Source organism: Scyliorhinus torazame, chromosome 11 (genome assembly GCF_047496885.1).
Source record: "Scyliorhinus torazame isolate Kashiwa2021f chromosome 11, sScyTor2.1, whole genome shotgun sequence".
NCBI lineage: Eukaryota > Metazoa > Chordata > Chondrichthyes > Carcharhiniformes > Scyliorhinidae > Scyliorhinus > Scyliorhinus torazame.
In genome coordinates this window covers 21,706,407-21,725,185 of record NC_092717.1, presented here as the reverse complement: position 1 = coordinate 21,725,185, position 18,779 = coordinate 21,706,407, and the positions used below count along the sequence as shown (strand labels likewise).

At 46.4% G+C, this 18,779-nt stretch overlaps 1 protein-coding gene across 2 annotated transcripts in view; it reads right to left on the bottom strand.

Moving 5' to 3' along the window:
* Positions 1–1,996: 1,996 nt before the first annotated feature.
* Positions 1,997–18,779, bottom strand: part of nsmce2 (NSE2 (MMS21) homolog, SMC5-SMC6 complex SUMO ligase) — a 199,441-nt gene continuing 182,658 nt past the window's right edge. For both annotated transcript variants that reach the window (XM_072467034.1, XM_072467035.1), the window contains exons 5-7: positions 10,411–10,511; positions 3,909–4,015; positions 1,997–2,623 (exon numbers count right to left, since the gene is read on the bottom strand). In XM_072467034.1, the coding sequence (XP_072323135.1) occupies positions 2,515–2,623; positions 3,909–4,015; positions 10,411–10,511 (317 nt within the window). In that variant the 3' untranslated portion in view covers positions 1,997–2,514. The remainder of the gene's footprint in view (positions 2,624–3,908; positions 4,016–10,410; positions 10,512–18,779) is intronic.

The window sequence follows — 18,779 nt, the reverse complement described above, 5'->3', positions numbered from 1 at the left end:
AATGCGTAGAAGCTGATTTTCAAATAGCTTCAATTTTAAAAACAGCCAAGATCTGCCCGCACTAAAACATGGTCGTTGTGTTTGATTGGAGTCAGGGCTCAGTTGGAACCAGTCTTGTTTCTGCTTCAGTAGGTTGTTGGCACCAGCTTCACTCCAGGACATAGAGTGTCCTGTAAGCTGACACTTCAGTGTGGCAAGTGTCAAAGTTGCTGCAATTCAAACACGACGTTAAATCCTTCCTGCCTGTGCCAGTGGCTCTGAGGGACATTGAAGATTCCATAGTATTTTGTGAAGGAAAGAACTATCCACCTGTAATAACCTGCACAGGACTCATCCACCTGGGGATGATTGTTCCCCGTGTTCAATTGGACTGAGTTAACCCAGCACTAGCATAAAAGGCAGGCAGCTGAAGAGCCAGCTAAAAAGGAATGAGGACCTGGTGAAAGGGAACCGGGCCCTGTGTATGTATGATGCTGTTGCTGAAATAAAGGACTTTTCAGAAGCTCGTTGGACTCCCCTGGCTTTATCACATTGGCGACGATGATGAATTGGAGCTGCTTGTTTGGCTGAGCTACTTCCCGGGAATTTTTTTTTCAAAAAAAGAGTGGACAACGGTACCAAGTTTGTTTCTGTGTTTTTTTTTTAGAGCCTCTAATGTTATGGAAGGCGAGGAGCCGGGGCGAGTTTTTTTTTTTCTGTCGGCTTGTGAAGTGTGTCCGCTGGGAGTGATCTGGAGTCTGATGTGTCCGGCAGTACCAGATGCGGTATCATTCTGGTGTGGGTCGCGTAGCGTTTCGTCCATCTGTCTGCTGTGTTTCCTGATGCTGGCAGAGCGGTCCACCGGGGAGTCCGCTCTCGAGTTGCCGCCGCCGTTTTGGAACGTCATTCTGGTCGCGAGTGCAGTCTTGTTTTTGGAAGACTGTTCTGCGGCAGCTTGGACTGTGGGATTTGCAACAGTGATGTTTTGCCTGCGACCTGACAGTTATTGTGCGACTGCAGGTTTTGTGCCTGAAGACTCTGGTGTGGAGTTGACAGGACATTCTATACGTGACTTCTGGTCCTGTGGAAGCTTGCACGGAACCATGCTTTTTTTTTTTATTTGCGCTGTGTGTTTATTTGCCTGTGTACTGTAAGAATGTCGGGGCGACAGCTCCCTGGGCATTTTGGTAGGTGTTTTATTTTTTTGGGGTAGAATTTAGAGTGCCCAATATTAAAAATTAAGGGGAGTTGCGGGATGTTGAGGTGGACGTTGTCTGATGTTCCCCACCCACTGTTCACTCTGTGGCTGGAAGGCATGCCACGCCGATTGGGCCTTGGGTTGATGGGTCCGATGCTGTGGCGTGCGCCGTCCCCGGGTTCGGCTGTTGGCAGCTTCGCCCCCTGTGTGACTGGTGAGGGTGTTGGGCCGGACGTAATGCTTGGTGAGGGTACACGCCTGCCCATCCTGCTTCCCCGTTCAGTGGAGCCTTATCCAAACCAATTTTTTTTTTAGGTTTGCTGTCTGGTCACTGTGGGGTTTGCACCCGTTTGGTCCTCTCCTATCCACTCCTCCTAAATGGCCGTCCTTGTGAGGGGTTTCGGGCTTTGTGGGGGGGGGGGGGGGGTGTAATAACCTGCACAGGACTCATCCACCTGGGGATGATTGTTCCCCGTGTTCAATTGGACTGAGTTAACCCAGCACTAGCATAAAAGGCAGGCAGCTGTAGAGCCAGCTAAAAAGGAATGAGGACCCAGTGAAAGGGAACTGGGCCCTGTGTATGTATGATGCTGTTGCTGAAATAAAGGACTTTTCAGAAGCTCGTTGGACTCCCCTGGCTTTATCACACCACCTAACGCAGCCTTCTGGTTAGGAGTTCAATACATCTTGTGGAGCACCTTCATGTCCTTTCGGCTGGTTTCCAGGGCTACTCCCAATTTCTGCTAATTTGCATCACCTTGCATCATGTTCTGCTAGCAGTCTCTGATTTACTGGACCTAATTAAATCAGAGAAACAACTTTAAAAAAAGCCACGTTTATTTTAGATGTATGCAACAAGGAAAGAAATTGCAAAAGGAAATCCCAAGCAGTGGTGGTGATAAATTAGAACAACAATATACTTAGGGAGTTTCATGTTGCAAAAGATTGAATCAAAGCATTATCCACATTGGAGGAGGATGCAGAAATTATTAAGTGAAAACGTTTAAATTTTAGTGAGAAATCCTTTGCTATTCGGAACTGCTCATATAGTTCAATACCGCTACCTTGGAACGGTAAACAACATTTAATTTGAAAACAATATGCTCAATTTTCCCAAACTAAGTTTTGACTGGGGCGACCTGAAAAAATTCAAAGATTGTATATATGTGCGCTTCCATCAAAGCAGGTCACACCAAAGTGAACATCAATTTTTGTCTAATTATATAATTAGCAATGATCGACCAGAACTCGTTCCTCCCATAAGATAACCTTCTGAATATTTGGATCGGATAGCTTCTTCTTCATCAGAATTGCCTGTTGAGGGTCTGATCATCTAATCATCGCATTTGATGTTTTTTGTGATTTTCAATAGCACGCCTCAGGGTGGTGTCCATTGAGAGGTCACACTGGTTGATATCTTCATTGTCACATCCAACAACGGGGCACCTATTGCCAAAACAAAAGTGCAACAATCACAAATATAAACTGGACAGTGCAGAAATAGTCAGGTGGCCATTTCTTAACTCACCTGCCGAATTCTGAGGCCGAGACTAGCTTAATTTTATATTTTTTAATGCCTTTCGCCATCAGGTACATAGGGTGGGATTTACCACATTGCTCCACACACAGAGCGTTGTCTGGTGGCAGAGGCAGCTCACCATTAGCTGCCGGCAGGGTTTGGCCCCATTGATGTCTACAGAGCTTTATGTGGCTCACCTGTCCTGCCGCCAGGAAACCCGCCGGGGGCAGAGGGAATCCAGAAGATTCCATCAGCAGGAATGGCCAGAAAATCCCACCCTCGGACTTTTTACTTTGAATAGTTTTGACAGACTGATGTATATCATATAATTTACAGTTGCACTAACTCCTAAGTATGCCTTTGCATAGTTATTGGTAATTATATATTCCTTTAACTGCCCGTTAAAGTATACATACCAACACCGAGAATGCTTTCATACAAAGTCTGATAGAAATATAACATCAGTGAGTTTGCATGCAAGAAGGTTCGTGATGAAGCCAGTGTTGCAATATTCCATTAATTCTGTGGCCAATCCATCTGTTAAAAATGTTAAACATGTCTGGAAATCATACTGCTTTTGGTTGTAAAGAACATTCCAATGTGCTTTACGTTGGAATAAGGAGCTTAGCCATCGTTGTGTTTCCAGTTAAGAGCCTAATATTGCTGGAATGTACGTGTCTTCAGTGGTTGGTAGAAAAAGGCGAGCCCAAGTCAATAGCAGCCAGTTTAAAAGACAGTATTCAGCTGGATGTTTTGAATCGCCAAAATCATTAAGAATGTGGGTTTCTCTAGCACGTTAAAGAAGTGTTGTGTCGCACTCAATTACTTTGCTGCAAGCAAGTGATCCAACAACCTTTTAGCAACAGCACAAGGAAATCTGCACTGCTAGCTGGCAAACAAATGACCATACAAATATGTTTAAAATGAGACTGCTGCTCTAACAGATGCTCTCTGACCTAGTTGGATGAGCTTGGAGAATCAATTATGTGCAAGTGCTAATTTGTTGTGATTAATTATCATATATCAAAAACAGGATACAAGTTGCCTCTTAATTGGAAACAAAGAGAGAATTTGGTTTTCATACATCGAAGACTGCAACAATGGTATGGTTCATTTAAGCCTCTGGACTGTACTTGAGTGATATATGGTCATACTTGTGACATCCAAGTGCCTGTTAGGGTGCAGTTGGGTCGTGTTCTGCTTTTAACTTACCGGGCTTTCTTCTTCTGTTTGTGTTTGTTCTGGATTATTCTTATTATGGCTTCCTCTTCGTAGCTGTGACCACAAACTTTATTCTTCACAGGACATTCCATTTCCCTCTAAAAATGCAAAAGTTTAAAAAAAAATGACTCCTTCCTCTCCTTTTAATAATAGAATGGCTAAACCGATTAGGATTTTCCACAACATTTGATACTTATAACTGGCCTGAAGTCAGTTTCTTATCAACAAAAGTGGAATAAAACAATAATTTCAATGAAAACAAAGCGTTTTACCCTTCTTTCCCTGCCAACCTTATTTAGTCTCTCATGCCTTTTGTAACCCTAAATTTGTCAATACCTGCATTTCAATGGCAATATTATTCTGCAGCTAGTTGGTCAATGGGATCTGTGGACCTGGATTTTCCTCTTTGGGGCAAAGTTTCAAGAGGGCAGTACCTCCACCTGCATGCTCCTGCAGGTACCCTAGCCTGGGCTGGAGTCATCAGAGATGCAAGGTAAACTCCCGATGATAGTCCTTTCATCAAGTGGAAGCCTGACAATGCCAGCCAGGAATCCATACAGTCTTCTAGCTGGGACGTGAATGCAGCTGCCAAACATACAGCGGAGGTATTAAAAGGACAGGAGTGATGAAAAGCATGAAAAGAGGCCTGCCCCGGAAGAACTCTCCTGAGAATCAGACCTTTAGCAGGCAAAACCCTTGTGTCTCCATTTTGGTATACACTGCGACTTCTGAAACCAATCATCCCCTACCACGTGGTTGACTCAGGAAGCTGAGGTAAATATGGCAGAGAGCAGCAAAGTCTTTCAGACTGACTATTTATATTTGGTGGGAGAATATGATGAAGACCTCAGAGGATGACTTTTAAAACATTTGCTATCAATTTGGGGGCGAGAAAAACTTTCCCTTGCTATTTACAAAGTCATATAGAGCAATCTTAGCTGCATTAACAGAAAGGAAAGAACTATAACCATTTCGAATCATAGAATTCCTACAGTGCAGAAGGCGGCCATTTGGCCCATCGAGTCTGCACCAACCCTACCTAGGCCCACTCCCCCACCATATCCCTGTAACCCCACCTAACCTGCACATTTCTGAACACTAAGGGGCAATTTTGGCATGGTGAATCCACCTAACCTGCACATCTTTGGACTGTGGGAGGAAACTGGAGTACCTGGAGCACCACACAGACATGGGGAGAAGGTGCAAACTCCACACAGTCAGTCACCTGTTGTCGGGCCGATTAGGCTCCCCGTGAGTCTCTTGGAATACGAGCTTCCCCCGCTAAGGGGGCAGAGGCTCCTCATCAGCGGGTATGCAAACCGGAAGATAAAACCCCAACCCCGGTGTGGGCTGGGTAGTCCCTTCTGGGCCCAGTGAATATAGAGTCTTCGTTCTTCATTCATAAATCTTTTGTTGCTTATACTTCCTGTGTGGCCACGTTTGTGAACTCAACGTCTACCAAGGCCAGAATTGAACCCGGGTTCCTGGCGCTATGAGGCAGCAGTGCTAACCACTGTGGCATCGTGCCTTTGGAAGTGCAAATTCTGCACCCCCACACTCCGCCCCCCCAAACTGGCCCTGCCTGGAATATTGAATATGTTGATGATAAAGCCAATGCTTTTTTTCTAAGAGTCAGTTTACTTTATCATCACATAATTGTCCTTTCATTCAGAGGCAGTGACGTTGTCACTGGGCTAGTAATCCAGAGACCCAGTGTAACGCTCTGGGGACCTGGGTTTGAATCCCACCATGGCAGATGGTGAAATTTCAATTCAATAAAAAATCTGGAATTAAAAGTCGCAAGGTGACCATGAAACCATTGTCGTAAAAACCCATCTGGTTCACTGATGTCCTTTAGGGGAGAAAATCTGCCGTCCTTCCCTGGTCTGGCCTACATGTGACTCCAAACCCATTGCAATGTGGCTGACTCTTAAATGCCCTCCGGGATGGGCAATAAATGCTGGCCTAGCCAGCGACGCCCACATCACGTGAACAAAGAAATAAAAGAGTAGATCCTTCCTGGATGGAGGGAGGGAAAAAGGAAAATCTGAAAAACAGATTGAAATATGGGGCGAAATTCTCCGGAAACGGCACGATGTCCGCCGACTGGCGCCCAAAACGGCGCAAATCAGACGGGCATCGCGCCACCCCAAAGGTGCGGAATGCTCCGCATCTTTGGGGGCCGAGCCCCAACCTTGAGGGGCTAGGTCGGCGCCGGACGAATTTCCGCCCCGCCAGCTGGCGGAAAAGGCCTTTGGTGCCCCGCCAGCTGGCACGGAAATGACATCTCCGGGCAGCGCATGCGCGGGAGCGTCAGCGGCCGCTGACAGCTTCCCACGCATGCACAGTGGAGGGAGTCTCTTCTGCCTCCGCCATGGTGGAGACCGTGGCGGAGGCAGAAGGGAAAGAGTGCCCCCACGGCACAGGCCCGCCCGCGGATCGGTGGGCCCCGATCGCGGGCCAGGCCACCGTGGGGGCACCCCCCGGGGCCAGATCGCCCCGCACCCCCCCCAGGACCCCGTAGCCCGCCCGCGCCGCCTTGTCCCGCCGGTAAGGTAGGTGGTTTAATTTACGCCGGCGGGACAGGCATTTTAGCGGCGGAACTTCGGCCCATCCGGGCCGGAGAATCGAGCGGGGGGGCCCGCCAACCGGCGCGGCGCGATTCCCGCCTCCGCCGAATATCCGGTGCCGGAGGCTTCGGCAACCGGCGGGGGGTCGGAGAATTTCGCCCATGAAGTGCCTCAGTTTTGCTGTAGATTTTAACGTGTGTCCTGGAGGGGGCTCATCAAAAAGAATAATGGAGATTCTCCAGAAAGGTTTCTTTTTTAAAAAATTTAGAATACCAAATTCTCTTTGTTTCCAAGGGGCAATTTAGCGTGGCCAATCCACATACCCTGCTCATCTTTGGGTTGTGGGAGTGAGACCCACGCAGACACGAGGAGAATGTGCAAACTCCACACGGACAGTGACCCGGGCCGGGATCGAACCTGGGACCTCAGCGGCATGAGACAGCAATGCTAACCACTGTGCCACCCTCTCAGAAAAGATTTTAAAATGTGGTAGCGAGCGGGAACTGCCGTGAGCTTTCCGGCTCTCGGCCCAGTGAGGCCGGCAATGCTATTAAATGTTAATTGGTCCACCTAATGAGGCCCCACGGGCTTCTCGCTGCAAATGACGGTTCGCCAGCTAATTCGCTAGCACTACCAGTCCCCCGCCAGCAAAGTCGAGCAGCACTTGCTCTGCCAACCCCAGCCAACTCGCAAGAATGGAGCCCAGGAGACCGTCCCCAAGATTCGGGAATGCAGATCTGGGAGGCTCCTAAACGCAGTGGAGGCCAGGAGGGATGCCCTGTTCCCCTGAGGGTTCCAGAGTGTCAGCCAGTGCCACCTGGGATGATGTGGCAGCGGCTGTGAGCTGCAGGAGTGTGAGAAGGAGGAAGTCCTCCAGTGCAGGAAAAAGGTCAACGACCTACATTGGGCACCATGAATGAATAGAATTCCGCCCCCCCCCTCCCTTTCCGCATCCAAATATCATGCAGAGGTGAGGAACCCAGCCAAAAGACTGATCAAACGTGAGTTTTATTGCCTTACTGACTGACCCATCCTTGCCACTGACCACATGTCCATTCTCCCGCAGGTACTCCAGCCGACTGGGCCGGCCCATCCCGGGTGGCCCCCTCTCCTGACTCCGAAGAGAACACCTTGGAGGGGAGCTCCGAGGATGCATCTATTGTAGTTGTGGCACAGTTGTCATCCCCACTCTCCACCAGCGCAGATACACGCACCGCGGTGGGAAATGTTAGTGGTTAGGTTTCTGGGGCACAATCTGGTGAGCACCACACAGCTGATGAGGCACATCAGGTGAAGGCAGGAACCCTCAGGCGAGACAGCAGTCAGAGATCTGCTGGATCCCACGACCCATGCTGAGCCTGTGGAGGAGATCACCCCGGAGCTGATGGAGACTTTAGGGTGCGGCCGCGACATTCAGAGGGAGATGTCAGCGACACTCCAGCAGGTCCGTAGCCGATTGGAGGAGCGCCAGGGGCTACAGGCGCAGGAGATGTCGCCAGCAACCTGGTACCGAGGTCAACACTGCTAGTGTGGTGACCGCAGTGGAGAACCTGGTGCACAACATCAGCACCATTAGTGAAGGTGTCCAAGGCGTCGTGCAATTGGTGACGGCCATGGTTGAGGGTCTCGACAGAATGTCTGCTTCGCTGGGGGATGTCACCCCGTGCTAGGCTGACCTTAATGAGGTTCTGCGTGACATGTCCCGCTCTCAGATGGGAATGGCCAATGCGCTACACAGCATGTCCCAGTTACTGAGGAGCATCGCCGAGGGAATTGACACGATGGTGTGAACCATGGGGAGCCGCCAGGGCTGGCAGAGCCAGATGATGCAGGGGCAGCCGGGGCTCGAATCAGCTACACCTCTGTCCAAAAGTGAATCCCAGGGCTCTATGGGCACCGAGCGGGAGGAGGGGGCGCTGGGTGGCAACTTGGACTTGTCCCATGGAGTGGCGGCGGTGGCCACCAGTTCTCCCAAATTCCACCCCTCAGATGAAGCCACTTCTCACAGGCAGCACACGGGATAGGGCGGCACACCTGTGCATGTGACGGCGACAAGTGAGCCGGAGCCCTGCAGCCCCAGAGGATGCCAGCCAGGGTCATCGTAAACCATGGGGCGAGATAAGCAGCTGGCTGCCTGCACCTCAGATGTGCATCCTGGGGACACACCTGGACGTAGCATTAGAGCTAGGAAGGCAAAGCAAATCGAGGAACACTGAGGGCACCGGATAGGGGGGACAGGATTGCGGAACCATCGGGAGAGTGGGAAATTGTGAAACCCCCTTGAGCACAGCCAGTATGATGCCTCTGTCACTTTCTTCCGCAATGCAGACCGACCTCTGAAGCTTTGCCCATCTCTCCAGGCATACCCCCACTTTCCCGGGCACCCCACATGCAGGTGATGGGTGTGAGTGAGCACTCAGCAGACAGGGAGGAGTTAGATTATGGCATAGAATGAGGACCACTGCCGCTCAGCACGATGCGGGTTATCATCACCCCCGCTGCCCTCGACAGTGGCTCACTGATGTTGCCGACAATCCTAGCACACTGGAGTGACGAGACATACCCTGGGAGGGTGGGAAATGGGAGTTGGGGGAGGGGGGGTTTGAAGGACCAGGCCATGTCCTATGTGAATCGGGCGAATAGGAGGGCCTCCCTGACCCTCCGAGCTTGCTGGACCCTCGCCGCTGCCGCCTGTCCTGCAGCCTCCGGCTGGTTCTTCAGCTCCTCCCCGGCCTCGCCCTCCAGCCCCTGCTAGTGTGACGCCACCTCAACATCATCATCCTCATCCTCCTCTGCCTCGGAGGCCCGCTGCTATGCCAGGTTGTGGCGGGCACAACAGACCACCACAAAGCTGGAGTGCACCACCGGAGCGGACGAGGCATCCGAACCGCATCCCATGGCTGTTCGGATCTCCGCTGTTGTGTGTGGTGTTGCGTCCTGCAGTATTCAGGCACAGTGTGCAGGCATCACAGTTTGATTGGGATTCTAGGCAATGACTCTCACATGCTACATGGCCCACCCATCCACGGGAATCTATGTGGGTTGTGCAAAGTGCTCATTTAAGGAATGTCAAATTGTGATATTATCAGGTGTGGTCGAAATAGGAGATAGCTGGGAATCTTTCATAGAGTTTAATAAAAAAGAACTATTATTTATAGAATCATCGAATTGACAGTGCAGAAGGAGTCCATTCAGCCCATTGAGTCTGCACCGGCCCTTGGAAATAGCACCCCATTTAAGCCCATGCCCCCACCCTATCCCCATAACCCAGTAACCCCACCTAACCGTTTTGGACACTAAGAGCAATTTATTCTGGCCAATCCACCTAACCTGCGCATCTTTGGACTGTGGGAGGAAACCGGAGCACCCAGAGGAAACACATGCAGACAAAGGGAGAACGTGCAGATAGCCACACAGACAGCGACCCAAGCCGGGAATCGAACCTGGGACCCTGGAGCTGTGAAACAACTGTGTTAACCACTGTGCTACTGACGATGAAAACTACATTAAAAATAAATGTTGTTGGGCAGTTCCAGTTGAATGATTTTGCGCATAACAAGATCCTAGTCAACCAAATCATTTGGAAGCAAGGGCAAATAGAGGAATCACATTCACCCGCAAGAAAAGCTAAATGAAATTCAAAGGCCATCCCCATCATTCATGTTGTCCCGACTCCCAGGTTGGGAGCAGGACCACATGACCCTCTTTTCTCTAAAATTGCAATTCACCAACATTTCGAATTTTAGGCCTCAGTCAGGCCTTACTTTCCAGCAACAACCAAGACTTTAAGCGAAAGGCAAGGACCTTAAGTTAATTTAAATGTATTGAAAGAACTCAAAATACATTCAATAGCTAACGTTGCTAGTTAACTGCAAAGGAAAATGGACCTGAACACTTAGTTCTGAGAATATGCTGTTCTGTACCTGTGTAATGGGGCAAATGAAATTTCTTTGGCTCTGGGTGACCGCAATGTCTTCATCAATCTCATTGGCTGAAGTGCTCTCATTTTGTGATTCGGCACCAACTGGAAATCCAAAAGAACATGATGAATAAGTCGCGTTTCCCAATGATGTGCCACACAACTACATTATTTATTCACTGACTGAAGTCCTTTAATTCTAACATTAAAACATGCTGCAGCTACAATGAATTCTACTATTACACAATCTATTTCAGCATTTACTTCATTACGTCTGGGAGCCGGTTTAGCTCACTTGGCTAGGCTTGTGATGCAGAGCCAGGCCAGCAGCGTGGGTTCAATTCCCGTACCGGCTGAGGTTATTCATTCCTTCTCAACCTTGCCCCTCGCCTAAGGTGTGGTGATCCTCAGGTTCAATTACCACCAGTCAGCTCTCCCCCTCAAAGCCTATCGTCATCTGGGACTATTTTTACATTACCTTTACTAGGTCTAAGTTATTTAGAAGTCAGTGCAGCTCATTTAACTCATTAATTCAACATTCATCCTCGGATTTAATGGAAGTATAATAGTGGAAGTCAACTTTTCAAATAACTACATGGATTTTCACGCAGCTATGGTGCACGATTTGTTTTTCAAGAAGGGGCTATTTTACAGTCTCTTCGAGCAAGCGCATTCTCTCCTCCGGGCAAAAAAATCACGTTCAGATAAATACTTGACCATCAGGAAATTAAAAAAGCAATAAAATTCATAAAACATTAGAATGTAAGCATGTAAAAGGTCAAAACACAAGGTACAATCTAGAGACAAGGGGAAATGAGACATTAATTTTTTTTTTACTGGAAAGAGAAAATGAATAGGTAAAATAGAATGTCAAATTGCTAGGGTCAACCAGATGGTGCACGAAGTAGCAGTTCCGATTATCTTGAACTGACTTTAACTTCTGTATGCACAATATCTTTGGAACTTTGTCCGGATACATTACTTTTCTCCGTCTGCTGATCTTAAAAGATTTTTTTTCGTGCTGTATCACTGAACGTTTGCAAAATTAACCTTTTACACTATATAGAGAAATTAACTTGCTTTTATGCAGCAACTTATTATGGCTCTTAATGAGCGATCTTAAATTTTGTGGAGGTAACATAATTTTAGGCAGAATTATGAAGTTGAAATTTAAGCTCGGAATCAAGTAGAATTCCAAAGCTCCGAGACAGTGACTGCAAAGGGATGGAATTCATGCCAAAAGTGCTGAGTTTGTGATTGGGGCCGATGGTCTTCCCAATATTTAGCCAGAGATATTTGTAGCTCATTAATGACTGGGCAAATCGCATGACAAGACAGAGGCAGTGGCAGGATGAAGAGAGACAGTAGGGAGGAAGAGATAGGTTTCATCATTGTAAGTGGGGGCAGTGACCTTGGCCGGGATTCGCTCACGCCGGTTTTGACGCCGGCATCAACAGACTTCCAGGCCCAGTAATTCTCCTCTTCTTCGGGGCTAGAATGGCGCCGGAGTGCTGTGTGGGCCCGCGCATGCGTGCCACCGGCGTCTCCGTGTATGCGCGTGGTTGCCATCACGCGCCGTGGAAAGTGTCAACCTGAAGTATTGTTGCCGCCGCACCCATCCTGGCGAATGGTAAGTTTTCCACCAGACGCCTGAATTGAACCACAGTTGGAGGTCAGTAGGACGTAGTTGCACATTTTTTTGTTTAGAATTATCATCATCTGCATCAAAGTAACATGAATATTACCTGAGGCTCGTCAGCCCAAGCTGTTGTTCAAGACCTACTGGCACTGGTTGCTTTATTGTTAGAGGCATTGTGAATGGAATTGAACACTGTAGAATAATCAGTGAACAGTCCTACGCCAGACCTTAAGATGGGGGGGGGAGGGGTGTTACTTAAAGAAGCTGTTACGGGCAAGGTGTTTTCAGAACCCCAAAATGTATCATGGAGTTCAACCAACCTCTCCCTTTAATGGATTTGCTGCTTTTCCTGGCACACGGCTTTTTCCCTAGGTGTGAGATTACAATTATGGACACGTGGGTTTTTAAACACAAAACACTGTTTATTCCATGAACTCAACTTAACATCTTAAATAAACATTGGATCTCTTAACACCCCTTACTTCAAAGATAACTCAGAAAATATTGCAACAGTAAATAATTCCTTAAAATGTTCCTTCAAACTTCCAAGAGACTTAACACCTTTAAGCAAAATCACATTAGGTTAACGGCTTCACTATTATAAGTTTAAATCACCCAAATGATCCAGAGATAGTCTTTCATGGCAGAGATCCAGCTCACTGCAAAACACAGAAGCACACCCAGCTCTTTTCCTCCAAACTGCAAAACTAAACTGCAAAATGGCTGACCTGAGCTCAGCCCCACCCACTCTCTGACATCGCTGTTTTCTTAAAGGTACATTGCTTAAACATCCATGTCTTAAAGGTACTCTCACATGACAAAGCTATTGAAGATGGTAGAACTGAGGACCCTTGCTGTAATATCCGTTAGCTGCCAACAACACAATCATTTTTGTTTGCGTTAAGGCTCCAGCTCTAGAAGGCTTCTTGCATTGACCATTATTTAATTGGGTCCCTTTTTACTATTTTAATTATTTCCCGTCATATTGGTACCTAAATGCTTAATTACAGTATGTAACTTTTCAATTCAGTACTACAGTGCATAAACTTAATTAAATTCCTTTCAGTTGCTTTCCTTGCTCCATTCAATTTGAAGTTGCATTTAATTAATTATTAATTTATTGCTCAAATCTTGCACTAAAAATTGACAATTCTTTCTTCTGACGCTTTTTATTTCACCAATTCTACAATAAATTTGATCTGGACCTGTCTTTGTGAATAGTTTCTTGCAGTGCATAACCTTTAAGGAAATTCCTCCTCCTTTCCTCGCTGTGAAGAGTTTTACTGAAGTAAATTACTTTTCAATTAATGTGGTTTGTTTTGTATATATGTAATGGTCACTTACATATGGTGTCTTCTTACAAAATTAAAATGGTTAAACCTTTGGAACTTAATCCCCCCCAAAATTGTAAAAAAATTGGACAATGGAATAGAAGTGGAATTTCACTTATTTGTCATTGTAAACTAGTGAGCCTGATGGTAGGCCAACATGAGTTATATTAAGAGTTCAGTAGATTTTTCTCTTGTTGTGCTTGGGATCATCTGTACACATGACTCAGAGGAACTCAGGGTTATAATTTAATTGTCCATGAGCTTCATTCTCTTCTTTAAAATTTATTACCCAATTCATCTTTTCCAATTAAGGGGCAATTTAGTGTGGCCAATCCACCTACCCTGCACATCTTTGGGTTGTGGGGACGAAACCCACTCAAACACAGGGAGTATGTGCAAACTCCACACGGACAGTGACCCAGAGTCAGGATCGAACCTGGGACCCCGGCGTTATGAGGCGGCAGTGCTAACCACCGCGCCAGTGGTGCTACCCGATCTTCATTCTCAACTAAGGGAGCAACGTCCAAATATTTTTCAAATTCCTTTTGCTGTGTTTTCTTTGTCTCCATTTTTAAACAATTACTGTGGCTTAAAACTGAAAACAAGCCTGTGAAGCAGCACAAGTCACAGGCTGAAAAATTGTTGTGTGGGCATTTTATTTGCATTCTGGTTGCACAGTCCTAACATAGTGGGGTTAAAGTCATTCATTTGGTGCAGGTGCTCAACCCGCTGACCAAACACAATTCCATGAAGCAAACATTTTATCATCAAATCTAAAGACTTTAGTTCTTTTGTTGTGGGGGCCGTGTATATATTTGCATTTCTGCAACATGCAATGTTTCTTCCTTCAAGCTGTGCTGTCTGTTCTTTTTTCTCAAGATGCATTATGTACATGTTTTCCCATTCTGCTTGTCTTTTATTTCGAGCTACATACAATGCTTTTTTCTCCTATCGCAGTACTTTTTAAAAAAAAGGCTGTGTTCTGCAATGTCTTAAAAATAATGATTGTTTTCAATTTTCTTTTAACAACCAGCACCTATTTTCTCCCAAATTCTCTATATTGGGCATCTTTTCTTTATTCTTTTCTAAACTGCCCTTCACCACTCTCCATTTCATAACCACCCCCCCAGCCCCCCAATTTCCATGTGATGTTACTGATTCTAATAACGCTTTATTTTATGAGTTTCTTCCAGACATAACCGAGTCTTTGCTTCAGAGAAATGTGACACACAATAAGAGGCTTGGAGGCAAATTCGTTTTTCAATTAACTCCTAAAATAATATGCGCCAGATGCAAATGCTCCCTGCCAAAATCATTAGATGTAATGGGGACACTACAATTTTGTACCAAATTTCTTCTTTCTGCTACTTTTCTGAAGTCTCCCACATACAACTTTCTTCGCCATCTACACCCAGGCTATTGCCAACTGGTCACTGTGATGGATGCTAAAGCAGCCTATTGTGCAGTCCTACAATTTTCTTTCCATGTGTGAAATAGCCTTGCTTCAACTTGATGCCTGTCCTGATAGTATGGCAGGATCAGACAATTCATGTGCCATCGTTGTGGGTGTTAACCACACCTTAGTCTCTGTTATAATGTATGGGAACTTTGGTAGCCAATCTGGCCAGGATCCAGTACCGGTTAGCTTTACATCTAATATTTTGATCCTTAGTCCCTTATCCTAATGAAACACCAGCATGGGCCTATGCTTGTTGCTTTCCCGCTCTGCAATAGCTTTGATGTGACAGGGACACAAAAGTCAAGTTTGTTTTAATCGTTCCCCCACAACCCGCCTGCCCACCCACCTCTGCACCCCTGTCTCCTCCACCCCCACTTCACCATCATTGTCTCTGCAGCTCCTTATTCAACTTGTTCGTTTACTGTTGCCCACTAAACATACATTTTAAGTATGATCCAGTGGGTATGATCTGGAAGATAAGATGCCAGAACTTAATGGACAACATATTATTTTTTTTTAAAAGTGTTTATTTGCAAGTTGAGTTCTTTAAAGAAGGCAGGAAACTAGTTCACCCAATGTCTAATGCTGCAATGTTATTAGTAGGATTAAGGCAGGTAATGGAATGCAAAACTATCCAAATAACTAGCTTTCTTTTGCATTTATTTATGATAAACTTTGTAAATGATAATTTGCTGAGTTTTAAAACAAAAAGAGAAATAAAATAAATACAAATGTACAACCTCACCCTAAAGTAGGTCTGCATACAGGAAACACACACTCAAATTACATCTAAATATTTAGCAAGTTTTCTTTGGGAAATTAGGCTGAGAACTAGAAGTCATGGGGGCTTGTGGACACGACAACATCCTCTCTTAAATACACAGAAAATGTCTCCACGACCTAATCATTTGCTAAATGCTGCAAAGTAATTTGAGATTTAAAAAAAAAAACTCTGTAGGTTCTGTTTTTTGGTGGAGGCGAATACTTCCCCAATTATACCAGATAATTAATAGTTTGAACAGAGAATGTTAAAACATTTACTAATGCTTCAGAAATCTCAGAGGTGGCCAAGTACCACTCCCACCCAGCCTTGAGCCTGGTATGTTGTTGCATTATACTTGTGTTACTTAATACTCATTGAAGGCCACTCTCAATGGTATGAATGTGCCTAGACCTGTCTCCCAGCCCATTTGGCAACCTCTATGAAATTTCGAAGTAGCAAATGAATACAGATTGATTGTCACTTCAAAGGAATGTTGTGACACAAATGCTATTCATTGCCACTTTACAACTTTTTTTGCATTCATATTGTCAGCTGCTCAAGCATCTGGGCTCTGTGACAAAATTAGTTATTTAAAAAAATATTTGCACTGTAACATGGACTTCTGTGGTCCAGAGAGGAGTGGGAACATCATTTACAGCCTATCACAGCGAATGTCATATTAAATTGATCTTCATTTTATTAAGCTATGATAATTGCAGCGATCTTTACATGAAACTTTTGTATTATCCATCTTTCCCAAAACCTCTGATGACCATTTACCCCAGTGGACAGTTGGCACTGCATACGAAACAAACGCAGAGCCAATTCACATAATTAAAGCATTTATTAAGGCCAATTTTTCAGCCTTTCTGGAATTTTGCCAGCCCCTGCCACAGCTGGCATCGGGGGAGCGGGAGGGGAGGGGGTGAAGAGATCAGAGCCAGAACAAACATGCCCCCAAGACAAAGCTGCGCTCAAGAAAGAGTGCGCCTTCTGTCCAAACGATACTGCCGAAGGGCTTCTCCTCTGCTCTGAGGGGCATACCAGCTTCATTTCAATCTGCTTCTCTCTTCTTTAATAAATTTAGAGTACCCAATTAATTTTTTCCAATTAAGGGGCAATTTAGCGTGGCCAATCCACCTACCCTGCACATCTTTTGGGTTGTGGTGGCGAAACCCACGCAAACACAGGGAGAATGTGCAAACTCCACACGGACAGTGACCCAGACCCAGAGCCGGGATCGAACCTTGGACCTCGGCGCCGTGAGGCAGCAGTCCTAACCACTGCACCACCATGCTGCCCACCAATCTGTTTCTCTCGAGGATGCCTCCACGTTGAGACACCTTTGCGGTCCCCAAAGTTCCTCAGCAGCACTCTCCTTTCCCAGTGAAGTAGTCGAGGTTCTAGAGCTGCCAGCCTGACCAGGGAGCAGGCAACTTCGGGAACGCAGCAAATGGGGAGATGATAACTTTGGCTGCTTCTGGGAGGATTGCAACAGCAGTCTTGCTGCTGGCAAGTTCCGGCTTGGGACTCTCACTTGATCCTGACGTCAAGTTCTTGAAGTCCAGGGGAAAATCTAGTCCACAGTCTCAAACTTTCACTATTGGAAGCATAGGAATCATGATAGAATAGGTATGGATCAGAGTAAGTTGAAATAAATTGGGGTGCCTGATTTAGAAAGAAAACCAAGAGTCAATCACAGAACCCTGGCTGGATTCTCTGAGCCGAAATCGGGTTCGGTGCGGGGGCAGAGAATGGCCGTTTACCCGGAAATCGGGACTGGCGCCATTCCCGGAGAATCGCTCGGGAGTCTCGCGTGCGCGAACTACGCGGGGGCCATTGACAGAGGCCCCCCCCCCCCCCCCCGGTGATTCTCCATGCAAAACTGGCCGAGTTCCCGACGGCGTGGTTCTAACCACCTATCGGCCATCGGAAACCTCGGGAGCGGCCAGGGGAGTGATCGGGTGTCACAGATCCGCCGGCGCGCGGGATTTCGGGGGCCTACATTTTTGTCTTTTAATTGTGAACTTGGCTCAGTTGTCTTTGAATCAGTTGTTAATAGGTTCAAGCCCTGCTCAGAATTAATGTTACCTTTGTTGCTCTCTCAACCAATGCTGTCAGGCCTGAGTATTTCCAGCATACTCTTTTTTTTTTAAATAAATGTATTTGTTTATGGGACAAGAGCATCACTGGCTAGACCAGCATTTATTGCCCATCCCTAATTGGCCTCAATAAGGCTTTGATACGCTGCCTTCTTGAACCATTGTAACCCACATACTGTAGACGCACCGATTGCGCTGATAGGAAGCAGGTTTCCAGGATTTTGACCCAATGACAGTGAAGGAATGGTGATACAGTTCCAAGTCAGGATGGCGAAGGACTTGGAGAGGAATTTGCAGGTGGGGGTGGTGCTACCATGCGCCTGCTGCCCATGTCCTTTTAGGTGACAAAGGTCACAGGTATGGAAAATGCTGTCAAAGGAAACTTGGTGAGTTCCTGCAGTGCATCTTGTAAATGTCACTGTGCGTTGGTGGTGGAGGGAGTGCATGTTGAAGGTGGGGGATGGGATGCCAATCAAGTGGCTCTTTGTCCTGGATGATGTCCAGTTTCATGAGTATTATTGGAGCTGCACTCATCCCAACAAGAGGAGAATATTCCATCACATTCCTAACTTTTCTTTGTGGATGGTGGACACGCTTTGGCGAGTCAGGAGGTAAGTCACTTGCCGCAGAATTCCCTGCCTCTGGGAGTTTCCGTGTTCCAGTATCCACAGTATTTTGCTTCTGTTCTAATTAAAGGGCTAATCAGTTTTGCTGGTGGGGGTTAAAGGATAAATATTAGTGAGGATTCGTAAAAAAAATTCATGCTCTTCAAAGAGTGACATGGGCCTTGTACCTCCACCTGAACAGTAACAACATGCCTTTATATAGCACCTGGGACAAAAGTGTACAAGTGTTAAACAGATTGTATGCTTCAGTCTATTTCAAAATTGTTGCAAATACTTCCTCCGAAGGTCAAGTCTGTAGATAGTTTTCATGCATGTCTTTTGAGAACATTTGACTACTTCAATGTCATCCAAAACTCAATTAAAAAATGACTCATACTCTCAACAGCCGCTTTACAGACGAATAGTAGGCAGACAATATGTTACTGCATCTCACTCCGGAAATGAACCAGTACC